This window comes from Acanthochromis polyacanthus, chromosome 2 (genome assembly GCF_021347895.1).
Source record: "Acanthochromis polyacanthus isolate Apoly-LR-REF ecotype Palm Island chromosome 2, KAUST_Apoly_ChrSc, whole genome shotgun sequence".
Classification (NCBI taxonomy): domain Eukaryota; kingdom Metazoa; phylum Chordata; class Actinopteri; family Pomacentridae; genus Acanthochromis; species Acanthochromis polyacanthus.
In genome coordinates, this window is record NC_067114.1 from 2,810,600 (window position 1) to 2,835,362 (window position 24,763).

The 24,763-nt window shown below is 39.8% G+C and overlaps 2 protein-coding genes across 3 annotated transcripts in view; both read right to left on the bottom strand.

Annotated features, from left to right (window-relative positions):
• Positions 1–10,315: 10,315 nt before the first annotated feature.
• rxfp3.3a1 (relaxin family peptide receptor 3.3a1) lies at positions 10,316–12,357 on the bottom strand. The gene has a single exon (XM_051936967.1). The coding sequence runs from the start codon at positions 12,135–12,137 to the stop codon at positions 11,151–11,153; it is 987 nt and encodes a 328-aa protein (XP_051792927.1). The 5' UTR covers positions 12,138–12,357; the 3' UTR covers positions 10,316–11,150.
• Positions 12,358–12,747: 390 nt separating this feature from the next.
• LOC110948501 (E3 SUMO-protein ligase PIAS1-like) overlaps positions 12,748–24,763 on the bottom strand; it is an 87,611-nt gene continuing 75,595 nt past the window's right edge. The window contains exons 11-13 of one of the 2 annotated variants that reach the window (XM_022190054.2): positions 24,463–24,605; positions 22,272–22,312; positions 12,748–18,087 (exon numbers count right to left, since the gene is read on the bottom strand). In XM_022190054.2, the coding sequence (XP_022045746.1) occupies positions 17,725–18,087; positions 22,272–22,312; positions 24,463–24,605 (547 nt within the window). In that variant the 3' untranslated portion in view covers positions 12,748–17,724. Of the gene's footprint in view, positions 18,088–22,271; positions 22,313–24,462; positions 24,609–24,763 lie in introns of both variants that reach the window. The other variant, XM_022190053.2, reaches the window with a different exon arrangement.

Sequence of the window (24,763 nt, forward strand, 5' to 3'; positions counted from 1 at the left end):
TAGAAAATGGCTCAAAGTGTCTACTTAAAATACAGACCTCTGAATCAACCTGTAGATAAATGATTCAGCCTCCTGTGTTTGAGATTTTATAAAAGATAAAGAAAAAAATTCCCATTTAGCACAGCTGCAAGTCTAACATCCCCAGAGGAGCAGACAAGCTACAGCGTGAAATGAATTAACCTTCCAAGTCCAGTAAACACATTTGCAACGCTTCCAATGTTGTTTATCTGTTGCTGGGGAGAAAAAGTGAGCTCAAATGGAAAATATATACTTTATGAACTGGGAACTGATGTGAGCAAAGTATTGAAAGTCTATGCAAAATCTGCATTAGTATTATTATTGCTACTGGTATTATTAGTAGTAGTATTGGCATTAGTGTTAACAAGCGCTCTCTGACTCTGACTCAGAAGAAGATGGAATGGAGTCTGGAGCGTTGCGGCGCTGCAGAGCAGAACTCAGCATCAGTACTGATGACTGTCCCCTGCAGTGGTGGGATGCTCACTCAGGAGCCTATGACCAGCTGTCAGCTCTAACACGCATGCACCTGGCCTCCCCGGCTACCTCCACACCTTGTGAGAGACTGTGTAGCCTTGCAGGCCACATAGTGCAGAAGAAAAGGGCAGCTTTGCTCCCAGAAAACATGACCAAGCTGGTCTGTGTCAGCGGCTGGCTGAAGAGAAAATAAGAGGCATGAGGTCAGCGTAGCTGCTATGTGCTCTGTAGCCCACTGGAAGTGAATGCTATTTTATGTTTTTTTGATGTGCTAACTTACAGCACTGTGATTGATGGGTCTGCTTTATTTATTATATATTATCTGAAGTAGAGGAAAAGCAACAAGTTCTGTGTTCAATCCTTGTATTGCTCAGAAAAGTGTTCTGTTTTTTGATGTGTTAACTTACAGCACTTTATGTGGACCTGGTGTTTTATTTTATTTTTATCTTCTTATTTGGAGCTTGACAAAAGAACACATCAATATTCGACCCAGTGATCAAACCTGAAGCTTCCAGGCAGCACCTGGACTAGTCTCAAATCAAGTGGAACATAAATGGTTAGAACTGCATTTGTTCAAGTCTGTTAGAAACAATAAATGACTTTATGAAGCCACTTTGCTGTGTATCAATCTTTTGATCTGCCACAAGAATGTAATGAAGTTAAAAGCAAATATCTCAGTTTGAGGGCTTTTCTCAGCATTTTTTAGGTGAGATTAAAAAAAGAGATTAATTAATTACAGATCATAATTCATCTCTCTCTTGTGGCAGCACTGAGCATAATAAAATATTCATTTAATAAACAACAATGGAAATTTTTTAAAGTTAAGGTTTCTCACAGCATCGCTAACATTCAGTCAAAGTGAGATGTACAGAACCTGTATAAAGCATTCACTCAACAGTCTGTTTTTGCAAGAATTTACCCAAAACAACCCTCTTCATGTCATAAAGGAAGCTGATTCCTTCAAGGTGATTGCATAAATATTCACACCTTTAGTTTCAACATTTCATAGGAGCATCTTCAGCTGTAATTATATCACTGAGTGAATATCATTTATATACACTCTGTAGGATACTGTGTCCTGTGAAGGTTACATAAGGGAGGGCTTCTCTATGTTCAGAGTTCAGCTTTACAATAAAAAACAAGAACATTCTGTTGCTTTTAAGAGTATGTAGAATGTTCTTTTTCTCTACAGATGCGACAAAAAAATTTGTCCATATCTGTCCAAAACATATTTGGTGCGAGGCAGTCATAAAATAAATAGAAGCGATTTTGACTCATCACTGAGGATGTCGAAGGGCTGATGAGCCACATCCACAGGATAAACCACAGACAGCAGCTCATCGTGCTGCCGAAAATGGAAAGCTCTCCAAATGAATCATAATTCCTTCTTCACAGAACGGAATAAACGCAAAGCACAGAATCAAATGCACAAACAGCAAACACAAGACCAGCACACCTAAACACAGACGGCTTTTAAAGTGTGTTTTCAAGTTAGGGAACATCTGCGTCAGTCCTACATGTGAAGGCTGTTAGAAACCACTTACAAGAGTTTTAATCTTCTTAATATGCTCTTCTGGTATTATTTTTATGTCACATGTACATTGTGAGAGAAATAAGCGGTCAACACGACGGCTGAGTGTTTCAACAACGTTCCATTCTGCAACATAAAGCAGATTTAAAGTGAGCAGAATGGTAGGTGAGCTGGCGTGCTTGAGCTGCATGAAGCAACAGAGGGGAGGGTAGAGAGATACATGAGGACTTTATAGACTCAACAGTTTTTTAAGGAAGCAGCATTTTACAGTGGAGCCATTTGGAGTCATGAAGGGATTGTTATCTTTAAAAAAACGTTCTAAATTCAGGGGTGGAAAAAGTTTTCAGACGCCCTTAAAATTTTACACAATCTCCAATATTATCATTAAATATTTGTGGAAAAATCTTTTTTGTATTTCTAAAGGTGTGGCTGCTTTAGACAGGCACAAACAAGTGATTTTTTGTTTGTTTGTTTACAAGAAAAACTAACAAAACTAAACTGTACCAAAACGACCCAAAAGTCAAAGTTTCTGATTTTTTAATGGAATCAGTGAAGCTTTTCATGGCATTTTTAGGATTTGTTTACAATTATGGCTGTGATTTTACTCAAAGAACTTGAAGACCTAAAAGTGATTCTTAACCCTGTAAGACCCACATTTAGGAAATGAATGAGCAAAATAAAAACACATTTAAAAAATGTTATATACACATATATATATATGTTACAGGCCAAATTAGAATCCAGGCAGATTTTAAATCCGCTTAGGCAGAATTAGAATTTTGATTTGGCCTAGGCTAGATTGAAATTTGAAGGATTTTGAATATGATATGCTCTGTTAATGTAATTATTTGTTTTCCCTAACATTATGTACCTTGAAATTTGGTTTTAGATAAAAGATAAACAATTACTTTAGAAGTAATGACGACTTTTGTCCCCAACACTTGGCAAAATAAGCAGGGAAAAACTTATGTTGTCAAAGTAGTTTCTGGGTTGTTTTTTCCTTATACTGTATACTAAAATCCTGTTAGGGTTAGGGTTATTCTTTCTAATATACAGGCTATTGATATATCAAGATTGAAATCTGTACAACAACCACGGTAGGATGTCGATTTTGCCTCGGCGAAATCAAAATTCTAATTCTGCCTAAGCGGATTTAAAATCTGCCTGGATTCTAATTTGGCCTGCGACGTGTACATACATGTACATACATGTACATACATGTACGTACATGTACATGTACGTACATGTACATGTACGTACATGTACATACATGTACATACATGTACATACATGCATATATGTACGTGTGTGCATATTTGTGTAGGTCTTTATGAAACAAAACAAGAGCTAAGACAATACAAAAAGGGAAACTGGATTGAAGGGGAAACAAAATCAAACTTAATACAAAATATGAAAAATCCAAACAAAACCATTAAAACTCCACCAAGCAGACAGAGTTCTCACAAACCAGTGGAGGGAAACTAAAGAGGCAAGGAAGCAGCCACAGGGTATGTTAAATGCTGCAGGCAGGAAAAGACAAGCATGAACAAAAGGCAAGGCCAGAGAGGTATAGAAAAACAGACGTCTGGAGCGAGACTGACTGTATGGCAGAGAATGGAGGCTGGAAGCAGACGTTTGTCCTCACATCTGTCTGCAATCCTGCAATCGAGCGAGACTGAGCGGCTGCCTGCTGAGGCACAAGTGGAGGGCACAAAGAAGTGACCACAAACTGAGTGGAAAAGAGTCTTTCTGACGTCATGAATCATGTCATGAACTCACTGGACTTATTCCGAGACCTTTTAAGGCCGAATGAACCAAACTGTACACAAAGCAGTTAAAAGTAGCTTCACCTCGATCCAGCTGCATAAATACCAGAAATAAGCCAAAAATTATTCATACCAGTGCCAACTTTGGATTTATATTCTGTGACCGATGGCTGGAAATGACACAAGAAGAAAAAATTTCAATAATGTCAAGGGTCTAAATAACTGTGGGCGTGGTTTGTTTTTGTAAAAACGCAAAAACAAACAAACAAACAAACATAGAAACAGTGAAAATTTATCATTAGCATTTCAAACACAATGTCTTTCCAGCTTTTGTCACTTGTCTTTACTATAAATCTAAAACACAAACATCTTTGGGCCTAACTGTATCTGTGCAGTGGTTTGTGATTTAAATTTACCAGCTACCAGTCTTTTCATATTGAAGTACATTATGCTGATCACACGTCTGCTCAAGTAATGTTCCTTGTACTATGTTTAGAATGTTCTCCAACACATGCCACATAATCATATCGCTGATTAGCTTCTGCATTTTAAACAGCAGGGGTCGTCATCACTCAGATCAGTCCGTACAGCCTTATTATGCTAAAGATTTGTCCGCCAAATGACAAAAAACAGGACAAAGGTCTCATATTTACTGTCATTAATTAACAAAGGAACAAATGGGAAAATTGGAAAAGATTTCGTCGGGAGAAAATCCGTTTTTCTACCTTGTTAAATGTCCACATGAGCAAACAGTCGACACCATGGCTGAGCTTTCCCATCTTGAAAATGCACCGATGACACTCAGATTCTGTTTTCTGAAACCTCGTACATTTCATAAAAAACCTGAGAAACGAATCCTATTTCTGCATCATCATTCTTCTTTAGAACGAGTTTTTGATTCAAATGTGTACCACTGAATCTCTCTAATGTACCTGTTTGCCATTGTGTTGCACAGAGTTGTTTTATCGTATTTAAACAGAGTCAGATGTGAGCTGGAGTGTTCAAGCTGCAACAAACGGAGTGGGGTGGATGAGGAGAGATTCGGGGCCTTCATAGTTTCATAGGAAGCGTGACATCTAAGTCATTTTAAGGCAGTAACAGATCATTTATCTGCAGCTTTTGGAGGACAAACCAACAACCAGACAGGAAGTTCAGGCTTAATTATAGCAAGAACATCAAAGTTCAACTGGAAGGCATTCTGGGAAGAAATCACAGTGTAAGAGCAGTTCTTTTAATATATCTGTAACTTCAGGGAATTACTGGAGTTGATTTGGGATCTAGGAAGTTTTTCCTTTCAGTGACTCTCTTGGGTGTTTAATAATATAAGTACAGACACAGTTTCTAATGTGCTGACAAATTAGTGCTTTTGTCAACAGTTCTCTAAAATGTCGACGTTGAGAAAAGTCCCCAATGTGGTGATGAAGGCTGCTGAAGACTCTGGACATCGTTGGACTGTCTTTGCAGACATGCCTTTTCACTACCTTGTGAAGATCGGAGAAGTGGCAGATCTTATATTTAGATTTTAAAAGGGCTGACTGGAGGGTTTGTTTCTAAGTACTGTGGTATTATATTGTTCAGCCTCCCCAGGAAAGTGTATTACAGAGTGTGGGAAAGGAGGCTCAAGCTTCATATCCAGGAGGAACATTGTGGACCTCATCCTGGCCGTGGAATACTCGACTCTTAACCCTCGTAGAGTTTCAAGCGGTCAAGAGTGCACTAGACAGCTGAAGACTATGTCCCCTGAGGGGCGTCGTAGGGTTAGTCATTTTTCAATCTTGTGGTGGCAATTTTCTGTCGAAAAAAGCTTCAAGTGAAAAAGCTTGTCGTCCTGTAAGCGTCTGCAGATGGACTCACATAAACAGCTCAGATGGATGAGCTGAGTGGGTGAGTACAAGGAAAGGTCCAGGTCAACGGGATGTCAGTGACTCATTGTCCTAAGCTACAGCGTGAAGACGAAACATCGCCCAAGGTCTTCTACAGGCTCTTTTTTTAAAATCATATTCTGACCTCCCCTGGAGGCAGAGCAAAGTTCACCATGATATGGTCAAGTGTTAGAACTGTAAAATGAAGGTCCTGTACAAATCAAACTCATGACAGTCACAAGGTTCTTTATAGTACAAGTATGTCATATGAGATCACATGAGAATGAACATGTTATGAAAGGCTTTTGCATCACTTCTTGTCTCCGGTCCAGTTTGTGACGTTCATGGACGGGATCTTAAGGTGCAGTCGGTCGGGACGGCATCAGTTTGAGGATCTTTAAGTCGCATTTCTGCTTTTTGCAGATGATATTGTTCTGTTTCTTTCATTGGACCATGACCTTCATCACACAACGGGGTGGTTTGCGCCTCCAAGTCTGAGGCCATTTTCATCTGCTGCTAACCGGCAGATTGCTCCTTTTGACTCACGGTTTGGTCGCTGCACCAAGCAAATGAGTTCAAGTATTTCTGCATCTTCTCTTGGCGATGTGGCTTGGTGCAACTTCAGCAGAAGTTCTACCAGATGTTCTATACAGTTGTAGTGAAAAGGGAGCTGAGCTGAAAGGTAAAGCTTTACCAGCTGAGTTCATTGGCTCTGGGTAGCAGCTAAGACGATAAGGTCACTGACACAAGCGGCTGAGATGAGTTTCCTCTGTAGGGTGGCTGGGTTCATCTCAAGACACACACCAGGTAGATCAGGTATCTGGATGAAGTAGCGTTGCTGCAGATTCATATCAAAAGGAACCAGCTGACGTTGGGTTCTCCTCCTGGGTTCCTCAGTTTGGAGGTTTTCTAGGTAGACAAAACTGTGACCCCAAAGTAGAACCACCCAAACTCCCTGGAGGGATTAAATATCTCATCTGGACGATGAAATCCACCGTGACGAAGTGGACAGTGCTGCTGGGTAGGGGGACATCTGGAGCGACCTACTTCACTTCCTGCCAAACCGATCTGAACCCAAACAAGCAGAAGAAACAGATGAAGCCAGGACAGACTGAAACATTTTTGTCTGTTCCAGGAGTGCAGCTGAAAACTAACGGGGACAGAGTGTTTGTGTTCAGGCCCGAGGCTCTGGAACGATCCGCCTGAAGAAATCAGACTGGCTGAATCACTGACCTGCTTTCAGTCTCTTCTCAAAACACACTTTAATCGGTGAGCGTTTCATTTTTAACACTGTGCTGGTTTTACACAGCATGATGTGTCTTTATTTGTCCGTCTGAAGATTTTATGACTTGTCTGTTGTATTTTTCTCCTTCATGAAGCTGTCACCTAGATTTTGAAAAGAGCTTTATAGATAATATTATTAAATATCTTTTTTGAAGGCTCAGTGGAAAACTGGAAGAATTAAGGCAGTTTCTGCTGTCTTTTAATCTCAGCTTTGTCACCTTGAGGGGTTCAGACTCATGTCAGATACACTAAACATTGTTCACCAGAAGATTATTGAGTGAAATACCCACATGGAAGCCTTGAAAATCTACTTACAAGTGAAAAGTTCTGCTTTCACATTCACCAACAACTGTCTGTAAAATGTACAAGTATCAACAACAAAACTATTAATTGTTCAGAAACGTATTTCTCTTTGTGATGGAAGATTATTGACAACATGGGGCTAGATTCAGTCTGAACACACACACAGCAGTACTGATGAGAATCAGTGTATTCATGATTTCTGCACCACGGATGGGATTACAAAAATGAGAAAGAATAGCACATAGTATTACACAAACACACATTAAGTGTGTGTCATTCCCCCTGATATTACACCGATGAACAATGACATTACAAATGCAAATTACACCAACGAGTATATAAATAGATAAAACAGTGATCACTAAAACAGAACGATGGTTCCTTTACAGTTGTATTTATCGTTATTTACAAATATGTGTAGTAAACACACACAGGTAGATAGACAGACAGATAGATTTTTGAAATACTATTGCATTTCAGAATATATACATAATTAACTTCATCTTGTGCATTTGATTTACATACTCTGCACAAAAAATGCTAAAAAATTAAAGCCTGCTGAAGCGTTTTGCACCATTCCTTTATGTCTATTGGTGACACATGCAATAAATAAGTGCCATTATTTTCTAAACCCACAGACATATACTTTAAAGACGGTAGTGCCTCATATAGTAACGCCACTTGATGCTAATGGGATTTTACTTTAGTGTTTTGAAGAGAAATGTTGCATTTCTGCCTTTCAGATGTGAGATTAACTCTGTGATGAGGTGTTAAGACCTTTAACCGTCCTGTTGTCCTCATTTTCAGGTGCCAAAAAATATTGTTCCGTTGTCTGAAAAAAATCCAAAAATTCAGCAAAAAACTTCCCGAAATTTGGCAAGAAATAAAAGTGTAAAAAATAAAATAAATAAAAATTGTAAATATTGCCAAAAATTAATAAAAATCTTCCCAAAAAATCTAAAGTGATTACATATGCATCTTCCATCCATCCATTCTCTATACACCACTTTATCCTCACTAGGGTCATGGGGGGTGCTGGAGTCTATCCCAGCTGACTCGGGTGAAGGCAGGGGACACCCTGGACAGGTCACCAGTCTGTCACAGGGCACATATGCATCAGTAAAAGTTTTAATATTTTCTTTAAGAACATTTGAAAAAAAATCAACCAAAATCCAGCGAAATTCATTGGATTTTGGTTGATTTTTTTCCCGAATGTTCTTAAAGAAACATTGTTTTTAACATTTTTTTTCCACCAAAAAATTTTCAAAAATTTCCCCAAAAATGCTGAAATTGTAGAAGTTTTCACTGTGAAACTTATATATATATATATATATATATATATGTCATCCCCCCACACACACATTTTCAAACTTTAAAATGCAGGACGACAGGAGGGTTAAAAAGGTGAACTCAGTGTCGGGAAACGTTTGTTGAACTGTCATGAAACTTTAATTGTAGGAACTGGAAATGGTTCCTGTGCTGTCAGACGATATAAAACCTTATTTCTGATATGAATGTGTGGCTTGTGTTCACACGGTGCCCTGCTGTGCGTGCACATGCGCCACATTTCTGAAATCCAATGAAAAAGCCCCTCAGAGCCGTTTCCTTCTGATGATTGATACTGAGGGTTCTCAGTGTGGCACAAAAATGCATTATGAAGTGTGTTTTTCCAGCATGTGGCTAAAAGCAGAGCCCATCAGCTCCAGTCAGCAGGAAGCCTCTGGACTGATGGAGATTATGTTCACTGTTAACCAGAGCAGGCATTCAGGAGCTGTGTTCACCTGTTACTGCAAAGATCCTTCCTGGTCTTTGTTTAAAACACTCATTTCTGTGTGTCAACATTTAGAGTTTTCCATTAAAATGACTCTCGTACACGCGTTGTCTTCTGTAAATGTGCAGATCTATGAAGCTTCTTTCTTCACTCAGCCCTTCCTGTTGTATTTAACTCATGGGTCGTCGTATCTTTTACAGCTACATTATAGAGACATTCTAGTAAGTATTATCACGATATTGAAGCAATAGCGTTTTGTTTTGTTCCGACTTTTTATTATGTTATAATGTTTTATTTTTGTCTGATTTTGATCAACATGAGCACTTCACATGTCCAGATCTCAGGGAACCCACCTTTTCCTTAAAAACCTTGAAGGTAATCCTGGAAAACCAAAAAACTGGGTGCTAAACAAGTGTTTTCAGAAAGCAAAAGATGTATTTGGTGCCACTTTGATCACCCTTCCATTGTTCTTAGCTAGCATTGCTCTCACCTGTGATTCTGCTCCAACACTAAAACTGCTGTAAATACACTGTAAAAATGTTTGAGCATTTGACAGTTAAAAATAATCAAACCATGACGGTAAAAATCCATAAACTCTGAAACACCGTAAACACGTTAATCAGGAGAAAAGTGTGTTTTTTAGATTTTTTTTCCACTGGAAAAAATACATTTCCAGACTCCTGTACAGTTTTTTATGGAAAAAATGCCAGAATATGTGTAACAATGCTGCAATTTTTGCATTTAATTCTCAAAAAGAATTGGTTTTCCCAGTTAAATGTCCATATCTTTGTACTGGACACAAGCTGCAATATTTATAACAAATAACATGGCAATTTCTGCAATTATTACATGTAAAAAATACAGTTTGTTACTTTTGTGTTAATATCTGACAAATGCTTTAGTATTTATAACAGCTTTAACTGCAACTTTTGCTAAAAAAAATGCATATATTAAATGTTAAACGCACAAACTGTTGTGCAGTTAATGGAAAAATGCTGTAATATTCATGCAAATTTTCTAAATTTTAAAGGTTAAAACTTTTTTTACAGTAAAATATGGAATGAAGCACATTTTTATTCCTAAAATCAACAATGTCGATACATTTCTTTACCGTAAAATTAGAAAATGTTTTCCCATAATTTTACAGTAGGATTCTGGCGGCCAGAGCTGCAGGAATAACAAAAGCAGCAAAAACTTTTTTTTTTAACAGTGTATGTCAAGTTGTAATGTTGGAGCAGCTCGGTCACACACGTTTAAATCAGAAACAGATTCGATACAAAAAGGGGGGCCTTGGAAGCTGACAGGGTTGGTTCTTTAGATTTATTCTACATGAAACCCAAGAAGTATGAATCTGTGTTTTTGAGACTGCTATTAGTACAGTGTAGTTTTGCAGGTGGAGAAGCTCATCCATAGCTTTGACCGTTTATTTTGCTCATAGACTTCCTTCACAAAATGATAACAGAAAATGCATTGATCTTTACACAATCAGTTCTTACTTGTGACGACACCTGATCCATGAGACAATTTGAGTACATTTATTTTCACACATAAACACTGTTTTTCTTTACTTTTTTTGCACATTTACAACAATCACACTTCATACATTATGTTCTGTCTCCAAACTGTCATCTTTAAGCCCAGAATGAAAAACTTATTCACGTCTTAACAACACCACCTACAGCGTTTCCTCCCTTTTTGCTCCAACAGGTGCTGATTTTCTCATAAACTCACCTGGTTACATTATTTGCTCAGACATTCACGTGTGCACAGAGAAAGCTTTTAGCCACTTGTCACCTGTTCAGTAATAACGTGAGCGCAACGATTGTCATGCGCAATTACGCACGGACTGTGAACTGGAGATGCCTCACACACAGAACGGTTACATAACAAGCAAGGCAACAGTGCTCATACGTGTGACAGGTTTACACAAAATAAGGAACATCTGTGCGTTTGGCACCGAAACACGCGTTCACCACAGAAACCAGCCACAGTACGACACTCTGTAAAGACAAGAAGCGCTGATGAAAGATGGAAAAGAGCATTTTTCAGGAGCAGAGTCTTGACATCATGTTGCTCATCTTTCTGAAGCCTTTCCTCTCTCAGGTTACAGTTTGTCACCTCCTTCACTAAGCTCCAGAACATCATCCTCTGTGGACCAGACTTGTGAGTTTGTTCCTGAACTCCTTCCTCATGAGGCAGTAGATGATGGGGTTCAGGCAGCTGTTGGTGTGCGCCAGACACACGGTCAGCGGGAACACGTATGTGTGCACGACGTAGTACGCCTGGTCCCAGTTTGCAGCATTCAGTTTGACCAGTACGCTCCACAGGGTGATGGCGTGGTTTGGCATCCAGCACATGAAGAAGGACAACACGACGATGGTGATAGATTTAGTGACCTGGGATCTCCGTTTGGGGTTGCTCGTTTTCATACTTCGATTGCGGATGATGCGCAAAAGCATCATGTAGCTGATGGACACTATGGACATTGGCAAAACGAAACCCACAATTATTTTCTGGATGTGATAAACTGCCAGCCAATACTGTCCACCTGGAAACCTCAGCAGGCAGAGTTTTTCTCCTGTTACGTTGCTCACAGTTGAGAAAATCGACGTCGGCGTCGTCGCCAGAGTCGCCAGTGTCCAAATTATTGCGCACATCCATTTGGCGGAACAGGACTTGCGCACAGTTCTGTTCTTCAGCGAGGAGGCGACGGACCAGTAGCGGGTCACACTCATTGCAGTGAGGAAAAACACGCTGGCGTACATGTTCATGACGGTGACCGACAGGATGATTTTGCACATGGCGTCTCCAAACGGCCAGCTGAAGTCCAGCGCGGTGTCCACGGCCCAGAAGGGCAGCGTGAGGACGAACTGCAGGTCCGTCACCGCCAGATTCAGCACGAAGAAGTTCACTCTGGACTTTCTTCTCTCCTTTTTGACCCTGATGAAGAAGAGGACCAGCAGGTTGCCAACCAGACCAGCCGCACAAACCACAGAGTAGACGAGGCAGATGAGGAACCTGAGGATCGGGCTTCCATCAGCTGTCACGTCGATGTCCTCCAGGTTGCTGAACAGGTCCATCTCCATCAGAGACCTGTTCAAAGAAACGCTCTCATTTTCTTCATTCATGATACCAGCGGCTCACAGACACCTCGAGATGATCTTGAAACCAAAATAAATCAAAGCTGGATTAATGTCCGAGCAGAGCTGGGTCTTGGAGCGTCTTCCCAGCTCTTCTGCGCGTTTCCACCCGCCCTCCTGCCCTCTCATCTCCCCTCCTCTCTTCTCCAAGACCTATAATCGCGCAGCATCACCGCTCTCAACTCCTGACGGTGTGGAAAGCAAAGCTTCACCCTCGATCTCTCATCCAGAGGGAGGGGTTGGAGCGTTTATGGGAGAACATTAAGTCTGATGCGTCCATCAGTCTTGTGCGTAATGAGCTCCTCTGAGTCTCCCCCGTCTCTCTTAGTCAAAAAACACAAACACCTAATTAATCTTTTCACAGATATTTAATAATTAACACGTTCACTTAAATAGAGATTGCGTTAGAGCCAGGAGAGCAGCGGCTGGAGCTGACAGGGCGTGCGTAATTTGGAACAGTCAGTTACGCACAGAGGAAAGTTGAGCAAAACAACTCTCTGCTGCCACCCAGTGTTCCGACTAAAGAGCAGCAGGTTTGAACACTGCAAAATCTTCCACCAGAGATCTTTAAAAAAATAAGGGGAAACACACAGAGAAATAGCAGAATGCATTTTATTACATCTAAACTTTTCTACATAAACAAGTAACATTCAATAAGTAAACAATTTCTTCCAATGCAGGTAATAAATATTTTTTTCACTTGGTATATTTGTACAAACTGACATGGGTCTACTGTACACCGTCATCTCCTTTCCCTCCTTGAAAAGCCTCTTTTTAAATTTCTAAAATGATTTTTTTTCTCAGATTAGAGCCGTGAAACAGAACCTGTGAATGTTTTAAGGCAGTGAGTGCAGATGTCAACTCCACTTTGAGATTACTTCAGTTGTGTGAGACTCTTTATTGGCCACAGTCTTTTTTTCTTTAATAATAGTACAGCTTTCATTTTCTAAAAATATATAAATTATTTTATTCTCTCGCTCTGAATTGACACACATACAAACGGACATCAAACACCCACGTCTGGATCTGAACGTTCGGGTTTCATACAGACACAATTTACACGTCGTCGACTTTTCCCTTTTGTTTGCCAACAACCGGAGAGTTGAGCTGCTTGTCCAGGTTGCCTGTGGAGTTTCTTTTTTTAAAACACCATTAATGACAGAAGTGGCCTTATTCCATGTATATATTTATATATATTCTGCGTGTGAGTGACGCTGGGAGGCGGCTCCAGCCCTGCGCTTCTCCATCCCTGCATGCAATGTGACGCTTGTTAGAGAGCGGAACAAATAAAACTCAATATGCTTCTCCCTAAAACTAAGAGAATAAAACCACAGGAGGGAGCTTTGGACAGCTGATGGAGGGGCAGAGGATCCTGTATGTCCCATAAAGACCCTGCTATGTAGAGCACTTCAACAGAAACACATTCAACACGGTCTGTTCTCCCACTTCATCACCGTAACCGGCTGCACGACGAGCGCCAGGACAGAAGATTCAATAAATTAAGTCGTGGTCAAAAAGCTGCTGATTAATATTCAAAGTGGCAGAACGGAAACCAAAAGGATCGACATCTTCATCAGGATAACAAGTCAGGCAGCGCTTTAGGATAAAAGCTGAAGGAGCTCCTGCTGCTCACCGTGAAGAAATGATGAACTCCTGTCTGTTTGTGTGAGAAGTCAACACTCAGTCTGGGCTTTCCAGGTTCAGAAAGAACCTTTGCTGGTGGCATCTGACTGAAAATCAAAGCGTTTTACTGTTATTCCCAAGCACTGGATAAACAAAAACATCCATTCTGCTTCAATAAATAAAATCCCAATGAACAGAACTGGTCCAAAATTTGAATTTCTATTTTATTCTCTACTTGTTTTCCTTGGATGCTGGCTAAAAAACCTCTTCAGGACGAATGAAAACCTCCAGCAGGCAAAACCCCGTTAAGGAATCATCAACTAATGGTAACCGACAGCGCAACCAAATCAGCTGGAATAGAGCTGCACAGTAATGAGTCCCTGTTTATCTGGTGTTTTTAGCCGATTCACTGGGATTTATGTTTCCTTTCAGAGGAACGATTCACGAAGGCCATCGGCAAATTTCAGCGGTAGCAAATTTGGACACTTTTGTTTGAACGGGGAAAGACAGAAAAGACGTCATTTTAGTCAGAAAACAGCAGCTGTTCATCAGAAATACGAAGCTGTTAATTCAGACAGCCACTGAAGTCACATTCACAAACTTGCATGTGTATTTTCTAAAGGTTCTGAACAGAAATCTTTGCTGTTGTTGTTGAAAGATGCCGAGTGCACTAAAACTAGCATGTCTTGGCTAACAGACAGACATGTTTCAGTGTAATAAAGTTAAAAACATCGAGATTTCAGAGTCTGCCTCCATGTGAGCTGCTCTGGGAGGCTGAATCAGACGGAACAAACCAGGACCATTATTTTATTGCTTCTACTACATTTTGCTGCTTTTGTACTCGATTCATTCCGGAATCTTGCCTGCAAAGGAATATTTTTTACACTCTTGGTACCATTACTTCAGGAAATCATCTGGATTTTTTTTACTTTATGTCAGCTGATGTCAACGTTTGCATGTGAGTTCAGCTTCATATTTGTGTCTGAGTCGACGCTGCTCTGGATTCCAGCCGACGTGGGAACATCTAAATGAATGCATGAAGCCACTTAATCATTAATTGATGATCAATTACGTGCTAAACGAACACATCAACTCATTTCTTACCGGTGAGCAGCGGGGACTCGTCCTGAATCCATTCACACAATGAATCACGCTCAGATTAATTAAGCATGTCCTTTTGTTCCCTTATTATAAACTGCGACCGACGTCAGAAAACGCACATTTTTCCCACCGTGAAGAACCGAACAATACCTTTCTGATGAGACGCTGTGCTGCTGGCAAAGAATAACGACATTAAATAAAATCACATCAGCCTCCCGAGTGACGGCGATTCTCACAATCATCTGTAAAAATATAATATATAGACATAAGAGTACAAAATAAATAAAATACTGCACAACACAGGAAATACACAAAGACTTGTTCCGGTAAGACGACAGCTCGGCTCTCATGAGGAGAACGAGGAGGAAAGGTCACCGTGGGTTGAGTGGAGGGATGTGAGGTGACGGAGCTCCTGTCAGAAGCGATTATCTGGTCGTGTCGGGGGGAATAATTCAGCTTCCTGTCTCTGACGTCTGGAAGTTTAACATCGAAGACGGACCGACGACGGGGGGAAGTTTGAAGGACGAAGCGGCTGCAGGATGGAACCAGCGGGTCTCTGCTGTGACGGAAGCAAAGGCCACCAGCAGTCTTCAAATTATACGATACATTCATGAGGGAAACCCTGCGCTTTCAGCCGGACGGCGACAACATCGAGGTATCCGGAAATCTGCGCATCGTTTTGACACAAACACACCGTCACACGGCGACGGTTCAGCGGGTTTTTAAGCTCCACACGTTTTAAATCCTCTGGCTCTAAGCTGAGACTTTATATCTGTGGCACTAAACAGCCTGTTTACACGATTCAACGCTTTATCACAGCCTAAAGATAAAACCACAGATCAGGGGTGTCCAACATGAGGTCTGTGGTCCAAAAGCGGTCCTCCAGAGGGTCCAATCCGGCCCTCAAAGTGTAAAAATCACAGAGAAGACATTAACTGCAGATTGTAAATGAGTAAAACTATAAATTTTAAGTAATTTCTTGGCCATAAGTTGCTTTGATCATAAAGTAAAACACCAGATTGTTCTTTGTTCTTTTGTCATTTTGTGCCTCGTTTTGTTTTTTGTTTGACTTTTGTCATTTGTCTCATGTTTGTCACTTTTGTGTTTCCTTTCTGTCTCGCTTGTGTCTTTTTGTCTATTTTTTTCCATTTATTGTCTCATTTGTGTCCAATCTTTTGTTGCTTTGCAACTTTCTTTTCAAATTATTTGTCTCATTATTGTCGTTTGTCTCATTTTTGTCATTTTGTGTCTCAATTTTGTCATATCTTGTCTTGTTTTTTGTCTGACTTTTATCATTTTAATCAACAAGTAAAACACTATATCATCAGTTCCAGATATCTGTGACTAAACGTTTTATGTCTTTACAGAACCACCGTGATCTGGAAGCTGTAACGTGTAAATGATGGACTGAAGAATTACATTGTTGAGATTTTACTAATTTATCTTAAGAAACTTCAGGTTTCTTGTAAAAAGACAATTCCTTAATTGTGAACATTTTCAGAATGGATCTCTTTGCTCTAGAATAAAGGAAAAAGGTGCAGTTGTGTTCATTATGCTGTGATTTTACTGGGCTGGATGTGGAACCTGACACCCCTGCTCCAGTCGCAGGTCGAATCTTCAGGAAACGAGATGAAGTGGAGGTTGTGGGCGACCGTTTAAGACATTAATTTCACGCACATAAACAGGCACTAGTCGAACCTCGGTCGCACGTTACGGACGCCGGTGTCTTTAAAAGGCCGGCGCTGCTACGACAGCTCGACCTTTAATTCCTTTTTAACAGTCGGCTGAGAGGACGAGACACAGAGGGACAGAGCTGAAGTGTCTGAAGCAGCGGACACTCGACTGAAAACACTGTGGCACACACAGATGCGACTGCACTCCCATTACTTTTCATACGTACCGTGCGCTATTTTTTTTTTTGGCATTGTGCAAAAAAAAAGAGAGAGAGAAAAAAAGGAAAACAAATGAAAACTCTTCCAGCTCAAAACTCTAAGTTGGCAAGTATAAATAGTCTCATTTCTAAATGCTGAATGCCGGCAGAGTCTTCAAAAAGGAAATGAAGGAGTGAAAATGAAAAACCAGAAATGGCTAATTTCCACCTACACACTCCCTACAGCGGTAACCTGAAGGTCAAACGGAATGCATATATATTTATATATATTTATATTTAGAACTGCTTAAATATCGTACATAACTTAAAAGCATAATAAAATTATCAGCACATGAATAAACTGTAGATTCAGCGTCTGGAAAAGTCTTTTGGTAGAGAAAAAATACAGCGGAAATCTGAGAGAAAAGGAGGGAGAACTGCAAAATGGAAAAGTCAAAGGAGCTGAAAGAGAAGGTGAGCAGATGGCAACAGGCATATGTATAAGCTCGTGTGAGAGGAGAACAAAAAGAACAAACGAGTCCGTCCTCCACGTACAAACGGCGACCGAAGCAGCTCACTAGACTGAAAACGTCCCGATCGAACATACAAAAGTAAAAGAGGAAAATAGATTTTGTTCTCTGTACACGGTGCCGCTCCTGTCTGTAAAAAAAAGAGCCTTCCTCCTCTGCGTTGCTGCTGCTTGTGCCGGGTTGGTACCAGAATAGCAGAAACGTGGGTTCACATGCTGGACAGGATCTGAAGTCACAGCTGACCGCTTTAAGGTGTCTGTTCTCAGGTCAGCCAGCGGAGGAACCTTTCAGCTCGTTACTCACATCGTTAGCGCTCTTCTCAAGGCAGTCTCATCGCAACGACACCAGAAGTGTTCAGTCTGAGGACCTGGGGCCAGTCTAGTTCCTGGATCAACACCTTCCCCTTCAGTCAGTCTGTGGCTGCGGCCGGGCCCAGAGGCTCGTTCTGGGGTCAGTCCAGCGATATAACGTCCGGTATCCCGCCGTAAATAGCCGCCACCGCAGCTTCGGCGCTGCTCCGGCTGGCCACCACCCCCGGGTGCGTGTGCGCCGAGTGCGAGCCCGAGTGCGAGGACGAGTGCGAGGAGTGGGTGTCGCGGAGGCTGCTGGACGACACCAGGCTGCTGCTGCTGCCCGAGTTGCTCGCCCCGTTGGTCGGCGCGGTCAGCGAGGCGGCCGAGGAGGCGCCCGATTGGTCGAGGAACAGCTGGGAGGCGGAGGAGGAGGTGCTGTAGGGCAGGAAGCGGTTGAGGAGAAGCTCGTGGTCGTCTGAGGCCGACGCAGCAGCCGCCGCCGCCATCACCATGTTGTAATGCTGAGGAGACAGGACAGGAGGAGTGGTTTCCATACATGCAGCAGATCAGCTTTTAGGATTCACTCACCACTGACATCTCTGTTTCTCCTTCATACCGGCAGATTCACCACTGGTTTCATTTTCTTTATTCTGGGTTAGACTCCTTCCTACCTTTATAGTTCATATCCTGCTAGCTCTAATAAACTCCTCATCCTCTGTACTTCTACTATTTTTGGCCCACACACAAGTTTATTAACGGTTTGTTAAAAACTGAAATTTCTGTCCATGTGTGACGAGTATCTAGTATTAAAGTAAAAGAAGAGTAACGTGCTGTTAGATGCTGATCAATCCTGTTTCCATGTCGGGGATAATTAATTATTACAAGTAATAAATAAATTTGCTGCTGTGTGTGTGTGAATGTGTGCAAATCTCTGGAAGCCACAAACTAAAGTGTGATTCTGTGTGGCAGCTGGCTGGTCTCATGTGTGACTTTCTGCTGGATCCTGTTTCCACGTCAGGGGCGATTTAAAATTACAATGAATGAAACTAGCGGCGCTGCTGCTTCACGTGCACAAACGCACGCAGCTCTCCTGCTTTAGAGATGTTTAGCAGCCGCCTCACTCTGCAGGTATTTAATACAGTGGAAAAATGCTCCTCTCAAAAAAGAAAAACAAACTTATTTCAAAGACCTTTTACCTTGAAATAAGTGGAAAAGTCTGTCAATAGAACAAGTGAAAAATGGCCTGGTAGGAGTTCTTGAAATAAGATATGATATTTGGAATATTGAGATCTTAAAATTAGCTGGGAAAACGTATTTTAGGCTGTATTTTACCAGGATTGTCAAGCTTAGGTGTTTTAACCCTCCTGTTGTCCTCATTTATGGCACCCAAAAATACTGTTTCTTTGTCTGAAAAAATACAAAAATTAAGCAAAAAATTTCCCAAATTTATAAAATTTTCAGGAAGAAAATTCCTTAAAAGTTTCCCTTAAAAGTTTTATTTTTTTTAAAAAAATCCTCAAATTTGTTAAGAAATAAAAATTTAAAAAATAAAAATTATAAATATTCTCAAAAATGAATAAAAATCTTCCCACAAAAATCCTAAAAAATATCTAAAGTGATTTCATATATATCAGTAAAATGTCTAATATTTTCTGTAAGAACATTCAGAAAAAAAATCAAACAAAATCCAGCGAATTTTGCTGGATTTTGGTTGATTTTTTTTAATGTTCTTAATTTTTTTTTTAACATTTCTGTTTTTACCACCAAAAAATGTTCAAAAATCTCCCAAAAATTTTGCAAACGTGGAAGTTTTCACTGTAAAGATATATATATATATATATATACATATATATATATATATATATGTATATATATATATATATATGTATATATACATATATATATATATATATATTTTTTTTTTTTTTTTTTTTTTACACATTTTTAAACTTTAAAACGGATCAATTTGACCAGCGGGACGACACGAGGGTTAAAAAAAGATAATTTCAAGATTGTTTTACTGAAGATATTTAAGATGCTTTGTCCTAAAACAAGTCCCTCCATGTTGCTGAAATGTCTCTTGTTAAGTGAATTTATCTTAAATCGTGTGGGATGAGACATTTAGACTAAAAATAAGACAAACAGACTTGGTGAGATTTTAAGTTTTTGCAGTGAGTTAGAGGAAAGACTGTGATGTTTTCTGGATGAATACTGGAGCTGAAACGTGGAAGAAGTCCACCCCAAGTCACTAACAACTCAAAGCGCTGATGCTGGAAGAGACAGTGATACAGAAATGTTATTGGGTCCAATTTAGTAAGACTGCAGTTGTGACTTTTGTGGAAAAGTGTGTCGGGCTGTGCATGAAGCTGACGCGTTCAGACACCATCAGATTAACGGAAACAAGCACATGAACGGTGCTAAAATGTCTGAGTTACAACATTAACGAACTTTTAAAAGCAAAATAAGACAATACCTGAGTTAATAATCTACAGACAGCAGACATGATGTTAACATCTTAACCCAATGTCAGAACCACAGAGGGTTTTGATGAAGGTTTGCCTGCTTTGTTCCTTTTGTTTCTGCTCTAGATATGAACAGAAACCATTTAAAAAAACAAAACCAAAAACAATTCATTTTGGTAAACTCTGGTGTCAGTTTCCATTGTACGTCGACGCCCACAAAGCGGGTCGTAACAGTCACAACTCGGCACTAATTGGTTTGAAAATTGTTGTTCTCAATTTGTTAGAACACAACAAACAAACCTGCTGTGGTGGTACTCGCTAAATGATCGGTAAAACCTGACGCTACGTGTAGAATCACTCCATTAAATGTTTGTCTGAGAAGCCATATGTTCACGTTTTTAGGCCGAGTGTTCATATTAATGTGATATTTTGCTTCACGTTCACTGGAACAAACAGGACTTCTTTGAGTCAGTCGGTAAATTCACTCATCAGCACCAGCATCATCCAAAGCAACAGGCTTATGAGGACTTTTAATATTAAAATAAGACACTTTGGAGAGTGAAAAAAGGACCTGATAAAGATCCTGATTGCCCAGCAGCATAAAAACCCAAATCACAAACAGTAAAAACAACCTCTAGTGTTACCCAGCTGGACAGGAATGCCGGTGCTTTGAGAAATCTCCCGTTTTATTTTCATTTTTGCTCACAGCTTCATCTAGCAGATGCTTTTCTAGAAGCAACGTCTCCGTTCATGTACAGAAAATGACGGCTGCAGCTTCACAGGGGCTCACTGCAAAAACTTAAAATCTCACCAAGTCTTTGTCTTATTTTTAGTCTAAAGTTCACATCCCATTTGATTTAAGATAAATTCACTTAACAAGTGACATTTCAGCAGATGGAGGGACTTGTTTGAAGACAACGATCTTAAATATCTTGTTTAGTCAAAAAAATCTTGAAATTATCTTGTTTTAACCGTCGTGTCGTCCTGCAGGTCAAATTGACCCGTTTTAAAGTTTTAAAATGTGGGGGAAAAAATATATTTCACAGTGAAAACCTCCACATTTTCAAAATTTTTAGGGAAATTTCTGAACTTTTTTTGATGGAAAAAAAAAAGAAATGATAAAAAATGTTTAAGAACATTCAGAAAAAATTTGATTTGTTTCTGAACGTCCTTAAAGAAAATAGAAGTTTTACTGATAAATATGAAATCACTTTAGATATTTGTAGGATTTTCTTTAAAGGTTTTTATTAATTTTTGGAAAACATGTACAATTTTTCTTTTTTTTTCTTTTTTTAAATTTTTATTTCTTGTCAAATTTGAAGATTTTTTTAAATTGAAACTTTGAAGGGAAATTTTTTTCCTGAAGATTTTGCAAATTTTTTTATAACTTTGGGGAATTTTTTTTTTTTTGCAGATTTTTTTTTTCAGGCAAGGGAACAATATTTTTGGTGCCTTAAATGAGGACAACAGGAGGATTAAGACACCTAAGCTTGACAATCCTGGTAAAATGTAGCTTAAAATAAGATTTCCAGCTAATTTTAAGATCTCAGTATTCTAAAAATCAAATCTTATTTTAAGAAATCTTACCAAGGCATTTTCACTTGTTCTATTGGCAGATTTTTCCACTTATTTCAAGGTAAAAGTTTTTTGAAATAAGTTTTTTTTCCTTGTTTTGAGAGGGGCATTTTTTCCAGTGCAAATTCTTCAGGAGAAAGTAGCTCCAGTCAGAGAGAGGGCTATGGATGGGTGCTGATTCTGGAAATGTAGCTGCTGTTGACTTTTTAAAAATATTTTTCCTTTAATATGATGCGAGCCACAGATGAAACTCCATTTATCCTCATTGTTTCTGGCTGGCAGAAGAAACCTCAGATATCTCAGAACCAAAACAGCCGGATTTTACACCACTAGAGGTGAGTGAGAATATGTTTTTGTGAGTGACGATAATCGCTTGTCAAAAGCCTCACTCTCATGCGTCAGGTTGTAGAAACATGAACTCCATCAGAGACACTTTATGGGAAATTCCATGAAACAGAAGGTTTCAAACGGTTTCATTTTTCAGTTTCTAAGTTTCTGACTGAGGATCTTCTGAGAGAACTCTGAACGAACACAGAGAGCAGCTTTTGGTTTGTTTTACTGATTCTCATCAGAAGAACTTTTGATCTGATCTGAGTCAGTTGTCTGTAAAAATGTACAAACTTTCAGTACTTTAGCTGCTAAATTCAGTGAGCTCTGTTGTTACGTACCTGATGATTGTCGCCTTGAAGAAAAGAGAAGAAGTTCAACTCTGGAAATGAAGAACAAACAGTCAGTGGTGAAAAGTCAGCATCACAGATACAAACGTGTGCTGAAGTTTAAGTCTTTCTGTTTGTTGATTAAAAGCCCTGAAAGTTTTTCTCTGAAAGTACAGGAGGTCCTCCACTTACGGCGTTTTGTCATTATGTTGGAAAAAAGCATTTAATAAAAGACCATAGAGAAATGTTTATAAAAAACCTGATTTCCACTAAAGAAGACCTTCAGTAAAAGCTGGGGAAACATTATAATCCTAAAGGAGAACCTTATTCTGTTTATTCTTGAACCAAAACAACAGAGTAAAGGTTAGCTTTCATTCCAACAGCTCCTTTAACCTCATAAACGTCAGTAACCTCTGAATCCCAAGCAGTCTGTCACATTTTTGCTGACTTTCATTTTTTTCCTGTCGTATAAAGTTCTGAAGCTCTATGGAAGCAGTGCAGCTACATCTAGAAATAGAGAGAATTTATAAACTATAAAAGATTTTAAAAAAATAAACCCGATTTCCTTTGATTACTTGTTTCACAAAAAAATGCTGTAGATGTGACTATTACTGGAGAATAAACAGTGGATGTTCTACTACTAATACTTTTTATTGGTTTCCATATCCGTCTCTTTTCTGCCCACATGAATTTTAAAAAAGCGGGTAAATTTCTGACACATAATTGCTGGTTGCTGCTGAGTCACTAATGGTTTTCCAAATTAATTTTTTAATCTTGATTATAATTGTTCAGTAATTTCTCTGTTTTTACAGTTTCTGACTGATAAACGGTGAAAACGTCTCTCCAACCCTCCTAGCACTTTTGGGGCTTAAATATCCTCAGAGATTCTGCAGTAATTAGCTATAATAATTCCTTTAATTCATTTTCACACTGTATGATTGCATCACATTCTGTTTATCTGCTTGTGCCGACTATTAATGGAGCCGCTGTAATAATTTAATTACAGCAGATAAATAACTCACAAGATGTACCGCCTGATGATGATTTGTATGTGAGAAAAATGAGGATCTCCAGTGAGATTTCTAATAAAGTTAGAGACATTTAAGCAAGACGTGGCTGCACAGAATGAACACAAAGACATCAGTTAGGTTTGATGATATGAAGCATTTCACTCTTATTAGCTCTATTTTGCTGTTTTAAACAAAGAACTTGCTCAAAAAAACTCCTGAATCCTCTTTGCTCTGGGCTGAACAGTGACTCGGTGGTTAGCGCTGCTGCCTTGTTTGTGTACAGATATAAGAGGCCAAAGTATACCCAGGGACACCTCCTGTCAAACGTTTTAGGACACCGTCTCATTCAAATAAAGTCGAACCTGTTCATAAGTGAACCTGTTTCACTTATTTCAAGGTAAAAGTTCCTTAAAATAAGTTTTTTTCGAGTTTTGAGAGGGGCGTTTTTTTCCCGTGTACCCTTCCAGGCTAAAATAAATCCCATGCAATGTGAGATTAAATCAATTAAATTGTATCTTAATTTAAGCACAAATCAATGAAACTAAATCAAATGTTTTAGGCTAAATGGGGCTGCACGGTGCGTAGTGGTTAGCACTGTCGCCTCGCAGCTAGAAAATCCCCGGTTCGCATCCCAGCCTGGCATCTCTCTGCATGGAGTTTGCATGTCCTCCCTGTGCATGTGTGGCTTTTCTCCAGCTTCCTCCCACAGTCCAAAGACATTCAAAGGTTAACTGGGGACTCTAAATTGTCTGTAGGTGTGAGTGTGATTGTCTCCATGTGTAGCTCTGTGATGGACTGGTGACCTGTCCAGACCTTCACTCTAAACGTACGTGTCCACAAGATCTGGCAATGTCCCACATCCCGTTTATCGTCTATGTGAAACGCACCACATTGCATGCACTTTTTCCCCTCATATTGGCATACCACATGTGCAATAACTGTTCCAACCTCATCCTCATGTATGGAGCCTTCTTCTTCTAAAACAAACAAAAAAATGACCAAAAAAATCATCTTTTGAGTAAATAATGTTCTCTACATGTGTTTCTAATTTATTCTTGTGCTGCTTTTATACTTCTTCTCTGCTGTAAAGGTGAACTTTTCCCCTGTGGGATCAATAAAGTTTATCCGATCTTATCTGAGACTGCAGCCTCCCATGTGATCCTAATACAGATGATGGACGGATGGGTCGTTACCTGACAGGTCGTTGGGGGTGTGGTAGTAGGGTCTGTAGTCCTGGATGAGTGGGGGGACAGGAGGGATGTAGCTGGTGTCCATGGCTGGCATGCTGGGGGTTCGGCTGACAGGAGAGGCCTGGTGGTGGAGGTTCAGCACGCTGCTGCTGCAACAGCAGAGGAGCGGAGATGAGGAAGTCACTTCACTTCCAATTAGGCTTCTATTTCACATCATATTTATGGAGCACGTCACGGGGCGCTCCGTCTCCTCTGCTGAACTCCAAGCGCAATACTCTGAACAATAACACTCGCAGGATTCATT

Bases quoted from the DNA above. Each gene is read 5' to 3' on its own strand.
- rxfp3.3a1 (XM_051936967.1), bottom strand. From the start codon at position 12,137: ATGAATGAAGAAAATGAGAGCGTTTCTTTGAACAGGTCTCTGATGGAG.